Here is a 14,021-nt window from a genome sequence, read left to right on the forward strand (position 1 = left end):
TAAAACTTTTAAAATGAAATAATTAGGCCTACAAGTGATTGCATAGAATCATGAGCGCCTTCATTTTTCAAGTTTTAGAGTTATTAATTATAAAAATATAATAGCTTATAAATTTTAATATTTAGAGATGTTTTGTAAAATATATAGAAAATTTTGTAATTAACAAAAAGTTTTGAGGATTTTAAAGTAATTAATCATGTTTTTAAGAAAAAAAAAAAAAAAAGTGGCTAGATGTTTTCTAAAGTAATGTCCGACTACCTTTTTTGTCCACTCTGCAATTGCTTTTTTTTTTATTATTTTTTTTTTACTGAACACTAATTATACTATCACCGACTCTTTCTCTCTCTTTCATGTCAGCGAACTTCACCCTTTTTATGCTAAATATTTCTCAAAGTCACCCCTTTTAATAATTTTTTTTTCCTATTCTACATTCTTTTGTAAAAAAGCACTCAAATTCTTTCAATCTCTAAAGCTTTTGTTGTATAGGTGCCAAAGAGGGAAGGAAAGAGTGTTGTATCCACCTTGAAGAGGAAATTTTTTTTATAGTTATAGGTATGTACACATTAGCAACTTGCCTAAATACCATCCAAAAATGGTGTGAGAGACTTTATATGTAGTGCTAATTTAAAGTTATAGTATTTTTTAGTGCAAATTGAATTTAAAGAATATTACTTAAACAATGTGAAATTTAGTGAAGAATTGTAGAGGAAAAAAAGAAAGAAAAAAACGTTACCCTTCGGAAACGCGAACCAATGATTTGAGCGCAGTGATTCCGTCCCCATCATCATTAAAAAATGGATCCCCATTAGACGCAGCAGATAAGATTTTCGGATCTTGCTGAGTACTTGTGTGCTTGTGTCCATTGATATCTGCCTGGAGTTCTCCATCTTGAGTAGTTGCGTCTCTCAACAATAATAATAGTGGAACATATGAAGATGAATTGTTATTCTGCAGCAAAATAACACCATCATGTGCAAATCATTTGATAGAATATAGTTTATGGATTGCCGTACCTGCAAGTAGCTGAAGATATTGGCAGCTCCAACCATTCCATCAACGACGGTGAATTTGTGTGAATCAGTGGGTGGTAAGTAGGAAGCTACATAACACTTGTCAGTGCATCGCCGACGGTGGATTTTGCAGGCAGCGCATGGTCCAAGATTACCAGCATCAGCAGAAGGATTGAAAGAACTTGAAGAAGATTGGGCAGGATGGGGGGGAAGACTTGGGTAAGATTCAGAAGGGGAATTTAGACTTGGAGACGATGGAGAATACGGTGATACTGAATAAGAAGAAGAAAAAGAAGAACCAGAAAATGGAACAAAAGGGGTTGTAGAGGGAAATAAGAAGGGACTAAAATCATGGTTGTTATTTCCCATTGAAGGAGAGAAAGAGATCGATCTAATGAAAATTGAACGTGAGAAGCCAAGTGAATAAGTACCTGCTCAGGCCTTTGTGGCCTTGAAATTCAATGAAGTTGCAATTAGAAAAAATAAAAAATAAAAAAAAAGAAAACGAGTACCTGCTCCACAAGTGAAAGCCAGCAGAAGTACCGACATAATTTCCGTGTATTTGCTAGTTTTTCTTTAACCGGTGACTTATATTTATTTTTAGTCGATTGGTAAAAAGAAAAAAAAAAAAGTTAAACATGTTAATTCATATTTGTATTTATAATTTTTAATTTTGTATAAAATAATTACACTATTTAAAATATTATTTAAAATTTTATTTAATTAATAAATAAAAATTTTAGATATAATCATGATTTAATATAAATATTTGATATTTTTAGTCTGTTAATTAAATTTTATATTTAAAAATAAATTTTATTTTATATTTATTTTTAATTGAAACTTTGCAAAAAAAATATTTTTATTAATTTCAATTAACATAATTATCATTTGAATCAAGCAAAATAAATCTATATTTCTAAATATAAAATGTAAAAATAAATTATTATATTTTTATAAACATTTTTAAAAATAATATATAATTAAAAAGAATATATCACACATAAATTATAGCATGTATTAAATAAAAAATATATTTTATACATAACTTACTTTAATTAATATGTATATTTTATATAATAGATATTATAATTCATGATAAATTAGTTAGAAACATAAATTTTTTGCACTTATTTTTTTTCTTTTTTCTCGTGAAGAGAAATATAAAACTATGAATATTATTACATTGAATTTTTTCTTCTAAAAGTAGAATTCAAACTCATTGTTAAGTTTTTCAAATAATTAGTGAGTAATAATTGAAAAAAAATATATGTAGATTCAATGTATCATGTAAATAAAAAATATATGATATGTAATATGAAGACAAATTTTATAAAATTTATATAAGTTCTTCATATCGTAAATCTCAAAAAAATGAAGTAAAATATGTGAGTTCTTTAAAAAATTTAACCCAATTTATTATAAAATGTAATATGTATTAAATAAAAAATATATATTAATTAAATTAAATTATATATAAAATACATATTAATGAATGCTACAATTTATGTTCTTTTCAAAATTACTTTATAAAAATATATAAATTTATTTTTTATAATTTATAATCGGATATATAGACTTATTTGTCTTAATTTAAAAGATAATTATATTAATTAAAATTATTAATATTATTTTTTAATATAAAGTTTCAATTAAAAAATATAAAATAAAATTTATTTTTAAATATAAAATTTAATTAATAGATTAAAAATATTAAATATTTATATTAAATTATGATTATATTTAAAATTTTTATTTATTAATTAAATAAAATTTTAATTATTATATTATAATTTATTATTTTATAAATTTAATTTCACTTTATATAAATGTTAAAAGTATGATTATTTCATATAAAATTAAGAAGTATAGATATAAATATAAATTAAGATAAATGTTTGGATTTTTTTTTTTCTAGTTGCCCTTCATTTTCTTATTACTTTGAAAATGGTTTGGGTCAAAAAGTGGTGTTGCTGAATCATTTCCTTTCCAGTTTTCACTACAAAAAAGAAAAAAAAAAGAAAAAAAAAAAGTGAAACATCGCGCAAGCTGCTGCTGTCCCATCGACTCTTTGCTTTTGGAAGCCGCGTCCAATTTTTTTTTTTTTTTACATGTGCGTCCAACAGAATTTATCTTTTATTAAAATGACAATTTTGATATCTAAAATTATATAATCAAAGTATTGAATTTAAATCAATAAACTCAAAACATTCCAAAAATTTAATTTTTTTTCTTATTTTTCTTAGTCTTTTATTTAAGAAAGAATAACAAAATTTCGCATTTTATAAAAATTTGATAAGCCTATAATTTTTACAATTTTAACTAAAATTCTAAGAAATTTTTTTTTTTGCTAAGCCTAAAGACAGGTATCATGGTCCTTGAGATATTTGATCAAATGTGGTTACGTGTCGACCTATGCCTGACGTGTAAAATCACTTTATGAATGATTGACGAGGAATGCTAGGCATCTTTCTAATAATAATTAGTTTTAAAACTTACCATGTTACTAGTTCATATTATTTATTTTTCATATTTTTTTATTACTCATTTTTAAGATAAATCTTCAATTTTTTTCTCTCTCAATCACTTATTTACATATTTTGTTGAGAACAAAATTCTGATACCCCTTGTTGGGTCAAAATTTTAATACCACTTATAGCGAAAATTAAATATTACGGTAATAATTAATAAAATTAATACATAAAAATTTAACATGATTTACCCTAAATTTAGGCTACGTCTATAGACTAAATTTTGAATAAATTTTCCACTGTTACAAAAAATAGGTACAAAGAGAGTTATTACACATGAGATTGACCTAAAAATAGTGGCATTCAAAGTATTTTCTAAAATGACCTCAATAATTTTCTTACTATTTTTGTCACTTCCCTTTCTAGGAAACTTTCCTAAAACTTATATAAGCTCTCTCTCAAATTTTCCTCAAGGCTACAAGATTTGGATTACCTTTCAAAAAATTGAGCTATTGAAAATGATTGAGCTACTATCTATTTATAAGCGAAAGAATACAATTTCAAATTTCTATCCTGAATTGCGTGTCACCGATTTTTTAAACTTATAAAAACACATGCAATTACAAATTGGGTGTCATCAATTTGCGTGCTACCAAACTTTGTGTACCCGTAAACTTTTACTTTTACATTTTAATAATTTTTTTTAATTGGTGGCTGCAATTTGTATGGTGGGTGCTCTCCATGAGGATGGATCCACCCAGCTCAATAGTTCTCCCCCTCCCAACACATGGAGGGCTCCACCATTCTTGCTGTCAACCGACAGTATTCAGACTTCTCCCTTAGTAGAATCTTGGTCAACATGTTTGATTTATTTTCATTTGTATGAATCTTTTCAAGTAGCAGCTGCTTCTTCTCCAACACATCTTTGATCCAGTGATATCTTGCATCGATATGCTTTGATCTTGAATGGAAGGAGGAATTCTTTCCAAGGTGGGTAGCACTTTTACTGTCACAGAACAACTGATACTTTCTTGATGGACAGCAAGTTCTTTCAAGAATTCATCCATAGCAACTCTTTACATGCTTCCATTGTTGCAATAAATTATGCTTTAGTAGTGAACAGAGCAACACATTTCTATAACTTTGATTGCCATGACACAGCTCCCCTTACAAATGAAATTAGATATCCTGATGTAGACCTTCTCGAGTCAACATTGCTAGCCATATTTGCATCTGTGTAACCAACTAACATAGGATTGGAATCTCCAAAACATAAACATAGTTTTGAAGTTCCATAAATATATTTGAAAATCCATTTCACTGCAGCCCAATGTTCCTTTCCTAGATTTGAAAGAAACCGACTCACTACTCTAAGTGAGTGAGCAATATCTAGCCGTGTACACACCATGATATACATCAAACTTCCAACTACTAAAGAGAACGGGACCTTAACCATCTCTTCCTTCTCCTTATCTGTAGAAGGGCTTTGCTTTGAACTTAACCTAAAGTGATTAGCAAGAGGACAACCAACCACTTTAGCTTGCTCCATATTTAACTTTTAAAGTACTTTCTCAACGTACTTCTCTTGTGATAACCATATCTTCTTGGCATTTCTATCTCTGATTATCTTCATGCTAAGGATTTCCCTAGCTGGCCCTAAGTTTTTCATGGCAAAAGACTTACTCAGCTTTTTCTTTAAGCTATTGATTCTGGAAACATTCTGGCTAACAATCAACATATCGTCCACATAGAGCAAAAGAACAATAAAATTATCATTAGAGAATTTCTAAACAAAAACACAGTGATTTGAAGCAGACTTTTTATAGCCTTGCTCCCCCATAACAGATTCAAACTTGTCTTGGTGCCTATTTCAAGCCATATAGACTTTTATGCAACTTGCAAACATAGTCCTCTTTCCTTTGCTCTCTCTGGCTGCTCCATGTATATCTCTTCTTCCAACTCTCCATGAAGGAGGGTAGTCTTTACATCCATTTGCTCAACCTCCAGATTGAGACTAGCTGTTAACCCTAACACTATACAAATGGATAGGGGTATAAATGAACCAAGCCATTCGCGAAATACTCAAGACTCGGCTCGATAAAAGCTCGGCTCGGTTTGGCTCATTTTCTAAATGAGCCAAGCTCGAGCTTGAATTTTAGGCTCGTTTAATAAACGCGCTGAGCTCAAGCTTAGCAGTATTTGGCTTGAGCTCGAGTTCAAGCTCGGCTTATTTATAGGCTCGCGAGTTAGCTCGTTGAATAGGCTCACGATCTGGCTCGCTGAACAGACTTACGAACTAGTTTATGTAGAAGTTCGTACATAGGCTCATTTTGATGCTCGTGAACTAGCTCATTTGCAAAAATATTTATATTAATAATTATAATTTATAATGTTATAAATATATTTATTTTATTTATGACTGTTTTGAAAATAATATACATAAAAAAATATATTATTTAAAATTATAAAATAATCAATATATAAAATATAATTATTTGTAATTTATTTTTTAAATAAAGTTAATTTGTATATAAATAAAATCAGAATATTAAATATATGGTCCCAATATAATAAAATAATATATTATTAAATATTTTATTATTATATAAAATTATAATATAATCAAAATAAAAAGTTATTTATAAAATATAATTATTTGTATATTAAATATAATTTTTATAAAAAATGAAGTTAATTTTTCTATGAGAAGTAACTTTAAAATATTATATAATAAGTACATAAAAATTATTTTGAACTATTTTATCTGTATTAAAGTACTAAATAAATCAGAACTTAATTACGTAGTTTTGGTGGTGGTCGTACGAATTAAAATATAAATTTATCTCTCTCTTCCTCCTTCTCTTCATATTTTGAACTTTTAAAAGATTGAACTCTAGGTTTAATACTAATCCTTCTAACCATTTTTATTATTTTCTCTCTCTTTACAGTCTCTCGCTTATTTTTTTTCTATTAATACTAATTAATTTATTCATATATTATTATTACTCTCTATAATATCCCTTTCCTAGTATTTATTTTTATAATATCTCTCTCTTCAAATTGTAAACCTTTAAAAGGTTAATATTTAAGTTTTGTACTAGTCTATTTTCCCTATATATAACTTAGATATATGCTTTCATAATTATTATTATACTTAATATTAATTGTCTACTTATTCCATACAAATTAATTTGTTCATATCTTAAATTGAGTATTAGTTAAAGGTATAAAGCACCAAATATAATTTGATAAATTAAATAATCTAATATATTTAATCTTTTTAAACTTATTTAATTAAATTAAATATAAAAATAGTAAAAAGTTCAAATTATAATATATTTATGTAAAAAATTAATAAAATTTATTAACAATATGAATTAATTAATAATGCAAAAAGTAATATATTTTATCAGAATAATATTAGAAAAATAAAATAATAATTTAATTATAATTACACAAAATTTATAATGTAATTTTAAAACTACGTAATTTTGATTTAAAACTATGTAGTTTAGAATTGAAAGAATAAATAATAATTAATTTTATTTGAATTATGATGGTATTGAAATTTGTATTATTTTAAAATAACTTGAATGTCTTTTAAACTGTTTTTCTTGTTATTTTCTATTATTATGACTATGAACTCATATAATAGTGTATTATGAAAATAATTGTGTAAAATAGATATAATAACAGTCGAGCTCGAGCTCGAGCTTATCGAATTTGAGATCAAGCTTATCTGTGAAAGCCCATATACATTTATTATTTATTTATTATTTTATTTTAATTAGCTTACAATAATTTAATATATTTATAAAAAATATATATTTTATTGGATGGTCTGCTTATTTATTTTTTAGATATATATATATATATGTATTATTTTTGAAATTAAATATATATCTGCAATCTGAACAACCCAATTCAATAATAACTCTTATCCCATTCTAAACCTAATAGAACTCTTGAAATATATATATACCCTAATCATCTCTTCTGCTAAACTTTGCTCTCAAAACCTGTTTGTCACCTCCTTTTTCTATCAAATACTCTCAACAGAGAATCCATAAATTTTTACTTCTTTATTCATCACCTTCGATTCTGTTTTCAAGGTAAAAATTCTCATTCTTTATTCAATAATGGGTAAATTTAATTTAATTTTATTTCCTCGATTTGTTACAACTACTCTAGAAATTTATTTCTTCTCTTTGACTATTGGTACTGAATTGGGTTGATCATAATTACTGTGAAATAAGATTATATATATATATATAAGCGTCCCTGTTCGTCCACGTCTGTCCCTGTTCGGTCCCTGTTCATCCACGTCCCTGCACGTGTGTGTATATATATATATATATATATATATATATATATATATATATATAACTTTTATCCCCCCCCTGTTCGTCCATGTCCCTGCGCCTGTGTGTACATATATATATATATGTTATTTTATTTTATTATTGTTTGATTTTTTTTTTAATATTTTGGGTGTGTAGGAGATTTGAATATTCAATCAGTCAATTGAAATTGTCTCTCTTCCATTGAAAATAAATATTGTCTTGGAGGTTCCAGGTGAGTGGTAATTATAGTACATGGTACCGTTTTAATCCCTTTTAAAATTTCTTAGCATTAAGTTTGTTATTAAATGAAATTTTAAATTAATATTTTAACAATTATTTTATGTGATTTTCTAGAGTTTTATTTTATTATTGAATTTTATTTCGATTTTGATTAAATAATTGATTTTGTCAACTATCTCTGCATTAGACCCATTAGGATTTCGGGAATAGGCCTTTAATGTATTTATATTGATTGATATTTGACTACAAAATTTACCGATGTGTTACTAAATTGATTTGAGATTGATTTAATTTTATTGACTCTCTGAAACTATTGAAATATACTATTGGAATTGCACTATCAGTTATTATTTGCTATCTGAAATTTTTTTATTGATTTTGATTGATTTGTACAAATTGATTTTCTATTTTGAATTGGTACCTGTGCCCAGTATCTGTTTCTGTTATCTGGCCCCGCCGTGTGGACTATCACGGTATTAGGTTGCATTGTCGAGTCATGCATCATTGCAGTTTATGGTTTGCATTAGTATCATATGCATTGATATCTGTGAAGGAGGAGGAAGGTATCTGATATCTGGTAGCGCGCTTACCATCTGGCCTTTGGTGATGTGGGGTATCATCACCCTGGTGCACTGTACCATAAAATTTTTATTGAATGAATTTCTTTTATATATATGTTTTATGAAGTTATTTTATTAATGATTTTTGACAGCATGAGCATGATTTTATTGAATAGAAAATTTATTGTGAAATTAATCAAGCGTCTGCCTGTTCCTATTCCGTTGTGTGCTATAATTATCATTCACTGAGCATCTAGCTCAAACCACGTTTTCACTGTCTGTTATCTGTTTCAGATCATTAGAATTCTGCAGCTGATCCAAATATTCAGTCCATTTTCTGGAGAGGGACAACTTTAATTTATTCTCATGGTATGCCCGAATTCATGTTTTCTCGGGCTAATAATTAGTTTAGTTTATTGAATAGTTCAAGTTTTTATTGAAATCTGTAGAGACTTCGCAGTTTACCTATGGGATATTTATGATGTTTATTCAGCATTTTATTTATTTGGATTCTGTCTATTTTTGGGATTAGTAAGTGACAATATATTCATTCAAGATACTCTAATAAGGCTTGCATAATTTAAGAATACTTAAATTATGCGCCGGTCACGGTTCAGAATTTTAGGTCGTGACAAAGTTGGTATCAGAGCTCGGTTGAGGTCTAGTAAACTTGCGGAGCATAGGATCCTTAACGTCTTTTCAGTTTATCATTACTTTAGATGTATGCGTCCTTCGTACCTTCTCACCTGTCTTAATTTGGCTCACATTTTTAAATTTAATGCTTGTTTATTAAAATGAATAGGTGCCTGAGTCTGTTAAACGTAAGAGGAGAGCTAGAGCCAAGGGTCTTAATGGTGCAAACCTTGATCTAACAAGAGAGGTACCACCTCAAACTATTAATCAGACATCTGAACAAACGCCTATGGCTAAGACTGGGGCACAACCATTCCTTTGTTTCTTCATTTATCTGTATCAACACCTATGAGGAACGCAATAGACACTGATATGGTGTATAGGGGATGTATAGTTCACATTGAAGATAGGGAATTAGCTACAGATCTTATTTATTTAGATATATTTGAGTTTGATGAGATTTTAGGCATGGATTGATTAGCCACTTATCACGTTTCATTGGATTGTCATAATAAAGTTATACTCTTTAAAATTATTGGGGAGGTAGAATTTTAATTTCAGGGAGATCGCAGTATAGCCTCTAGTAATCTTATCTCTGTAGTGAGTGCTAGACGATTATTGCGAAAGAGATGTAAAGGGTATCTAGCTTATGTTAGAGATGTTCAGGTAGAAGGTGCAGGTTTGGAGAATGTTGCAGTGGTTAAGGAGTTTCCTGATGTGTTTCCAGAAGATTTATCAGGTTTACCCTCGAAGCGAGAGGTAGAGTTTGGTATAGACTTAGTTCTTGGAACTGAGCCCATATCTATGCCACCTTATTGTATGGCACCCGCAGAACTTAAGGAGTTGAAGGAGCAACTATAGGACCTACTAGATAAGGGGTTTATTCGCCCTAGTGTTTCTCCATGGGGTGCTCCGGTGTTATTTGTATGAAAGAAGGATGGGTCTTTAAGAATGTGCATTGATTATAGGCAATTGAATAAGGTAACTGTGCATAATAAATATCCTCTTCCACGCATAGATGACCTGTTTGACCAACTTCAAGGTGTAAAGTATTTTTCCAAGATTGATCTTTGATCTGGGTATCATCAATTGAGGGTCAAGAAAGAAGACATACTCAAGACGGCCTTTAGGACTAGGTATGGACACTATGAATCTCTTGTAATGTCTTTTGGTCTTAATAATGCTCCGGCCGCTTTTATGGATCTCATGAATAGAGTTTTCAAGCCTTTCTTGGATCAATTTGTTACAGTGTTCATCGATGAATTCTAGTGTACTCAAAGAGTAAGGAGGAGCATGAGCAGCATTTGAGAATTGTCCTTCAGACCTTACGAGAACACAAGCTATATGCCAAGTTCTCAAAATGTGAGTTCTGGTTAGATAGTGTAGCTTTCCTAGGCCATACAGTATCGAAGGATGGGGTGTGCATTTATAAGAAGAAAGTTGAGGCAGTGCTTCATTGGCCTAGACCCACAACTGTGTCAGAGATTCGTAGTTTCTTGGGTTTAGCAGGGTATTATAGACGGTTTGTTCAAGACTTCTCTCGTATTGCAGCACCTTTAACTAAGTTGACACAGAAGAATGTGAAATTTCAGTGGTCTGAGGCTTGTGAAAAAAGTTTTCAGGAGCTTAAGACTCATTTAATTACAGCACCAGTGTTAGCCCTTCCATCTGGATCAGGGGGTTATGTAGTATATTGTGATGCTTCTAGGATTGGTTTAGGATGTGTTTTGATGCAACATGGACGGGTTATTGCATATGCTTCTCGTCAGTTGAAAAGGCACGAGCAGAATTATCCAACTCATGATTTGGAAATGGCTGCAGTAATTTTTGCTTTGAAAATCTGGAGGCACTATCTGTATGGTGAGACTTGTGAAATCTTCACTAACCATAAAAGTCTCAAATACATCTTTGACTAACGTGATCTTAATCTTAGGCAAAGGAGATGGGTAGAATTGCTGAAGGATTATGATTGCACCATACAGTATCACCCTGGAAAAGCTAATGTAGTGGCTGATGCTCTAAGCAGGAAGTCTTCTGGTAGTTTAGCCCATATATCTACCAAGATGAGGCCTCTGATTGGTGAATTACATGGGTTGCTAGATCAGGGAGTAGAGTTTGAAATCATAGCTAGATCATTCTTAGCACATTTTCGAGTTAGGCCTATCTTGATTGATCGAATTAAGGCTGCTCAGAAGAGGGATTCTCAGCTGTGTGTGATTATAGATAGTATTCATCAAGGCCAAGCTCAAGGGTTCATGTTGAATGATGATGGAGTTCTTCGTTATGGCACTAGACTTTGTGTCCCCAATGTTGATGAGTTGAGAAGAGAAATCATGGAGGAGGCACACCATTCTGCTTACACAGTACACCCAGGTTCAACTAAGATGTACCATGATTTAAGGGAGCATTATTTGTGGGGTGGCATGAAGAGGGATATTGCAGACTTTGTTGCTAAATGTTTAACTTGTCAGCAGGTTAAGGCAAAACATCAGAGACCATCTGGGTTACTTCAGCCATTGCCTATCCCTGAGTGGAAGTGGGAGCATATTGCCATGGACTTTGTTGTGGGTTTACCTAGTACACGAGGTGGTTACAATGCAATCTGGGTGATAGTGGACAGATTGACAAAATCTGCTCATTTCCTTCCTGTGAAGACTACATATGACTTTGCTAAACTTGCACAGTTGTATATAAATAAGATTGTTAGTCTTCATAGAGTTCCAGTTTCCATTATCTCTGATCGTGGTACTCAGTTTACTTCTCGATTTTGAAAGAAATTCCAAGAAGCTTTAGGAACACGAGTAGACTTTAGTATTGCTTTTCACCCTCAGACGGATGGACAGTCAGAAAGGACCATACAGACATTAGAGGACATGCTTCGTGCATGCGTTATGGATTTTGGTGGCTGTTGGGATCATCATTTGCCTTTAGTGGAGTTTGCTTATAATAACAGTTATCAGGCAAGTATAGAGATGGCTCCATATGAGGCATTATATGGTCGAAAGTATAGGTCACCGATTTATTGGGATGAAGTTAGAGAAAGAAGGCTTACTAGACTAGAGTTCATACAATTAACTTCAGAGAAGTGTCGACACCATATTTTGGCCGACCCCTAGAATCAATAAAAATTCTTCTTTGAACAGCTAATCACGTTTCCGATCCCTCTTTGATAGGCGGTCACATTTCCGATCTCTCCTCACAAAGGATTGAATCAATGCTAAGTCCTCATATTCATTAAAGCCTTGCCGATCTCTCAAATCATTTACCGACCTCCCAAACCCGTTGTCGAATTTCCGGACCTGTCAAGTATATTCCTGATCTCCGTTGATAAATAAAATGAACTGGCACTAGATCTTTTCCTACCAGTTTTATTGCCGACCTCCTTTCCGAAGGTTTAAGAGCTAAAGTTTTAGTTCGATTTAATGAGGATTCCGATCTTAAGTGTTCGAGTTAAATTTTCAATCAAGTTCCGTTCAGCATTTCTTCCCTACCGATCTCATGCTTAAAGTGCTTTCCGATCTCTCATACTTAGATTAATAATCACATTTAGTTTTTGTTTCTTTGTGCTCATACAATCAAATACTCGGACAAACAATGGTTTAAAATTTTCCGATCACAATCATTCATTGAACAAAGAGGCATTTCATTTAATGTCATAATCTTTACAAGTTATTCTGATGGGGGGTCACCCCCAGCCTGATCTACATTAGGATCACTCTCCCTCTCTCCCTCACCTTCGGCTTCCTCCTCACTATCTTCGCCGTCGCCCTCGGGAGCCAGGTCATCCATCCAAGAGAAGTCCTCTTCAGGGTAGCGCTTTTGGAGTTCGGCCAAGAGATCCTTATGAGCATTCACATAGGCTCCGGCTATTCCTGACACCATCTCTTCATCTTTTCCTTAAGCTCTTTGCCTTTCTCGGTAAGCTCCTTATCCTTCGCGTTAAGCTCCTCTATAAGTTGAGTGACTGGCGGCCGTTGGCACGAAGTGCACGGACTTCTCACGAGCCGTTCTCTTTCGGCCAGTCACGAGACTTCTCGGCCAGGTGGTCTTCATGGTACTTCGCCGTCCCTCGACTTGAGATATATAATCCGGCGGATGAGAGTTGGGATCGGATGGAAGCCAATTCTGATTTTTCTTCGACCTCCTTACCCGGGCGTTGAATCTTTTCCCGAACCATGGTGCGGTTCACGGACACTCCACATTCAAGCTCATGGTTGAGTCAAGATATCATCGAGACCATTCGGATAACTGTCCGATCCTCTTGAAAGAAGATGGTAGATCCGGGACTTTGGCAAAATCGGAGTTCTCCCTAACGATCGGTTATTCTTCAAGCGATCGATCGATGTCGGCGCCACGAGAAGGTCCTCGAGAAGATTGAGAAGGCTCCCTTTCCGTGCTTGGAATAAGCGAGAGGCGGGCTGCTCTTCCGATCTAGGAGAGATCGGCGGCTTGATGATCGGCGGACCGAAGGTTGAGGTGGGTCTCTTTGTATCTCCCAGGTTCGTGGCCGGGTGTTTGAAAACGTTCGACGCTTCATCTCCTTTATCTTCAGGAGATCTCTCTTTCCTTCTTCCGCTTCCTAGAACCCTCACCACCCGCCATACACGCAGAAAAGAGGTTAGTGAGATCGCTAAGGTCTGAAGCGAGATATAGAAAATACCAATGCCGAGTCGAGAGCGGAAGTTCGCGATCTTGGCGGTGATCGATTGCATGGTCAATGGTGCGATTCGGCGATCACCGCATTTGGGCGAGAATATTTTAGAG

At 32.3% G+C, this 14,021-nt stretch overlaps 1 protein-coding gene across 1 annotated transcript; it reads right to left on the bottom strand.

The window, feature by feature from the left end:
* Nucleotides 1-580: 580 nt before the first annotated feature.
* On the bottom strand, nt 581-1,532 carry LOC110646152 (uncharacterized). The gene is made up of 2 exons (XM_058133452.1): nt 1,014-1,532; nt 581-948 (listed from the first exon to the last, which is right to left on the bottom strand). Exons 1-2 carry the CDS (start codon nt 1,377-1,379, stop codon nt 730-732), a joined length of 585 nt encoding a protein of 194 aa, XP_057989435.1. The 5' UTR covers nt 1,380-1,532; the 3' UTR covers nt 581-729.
* Between the last annotated feature and the right edge of the window lie 12,489 nt (nt 1,533-14,021).

Source organism: Hevea brasiliensis, chromosome 14 (assembly GCF_030052815.1).
Source record: "Hevea brasiliensis isolate MT/VB/25A 57/8 chromosome 14, ASM3005281v1, whole genome shotgun sequence".
Taxonomy (NCBI): domain Eukaryota; kingdom Viridiplantae; phylum Streptophyta; class Magnoliopsida; order Malpighiales; family Euphorbiaceae; genus Hevea; species Hevea brasiliensis.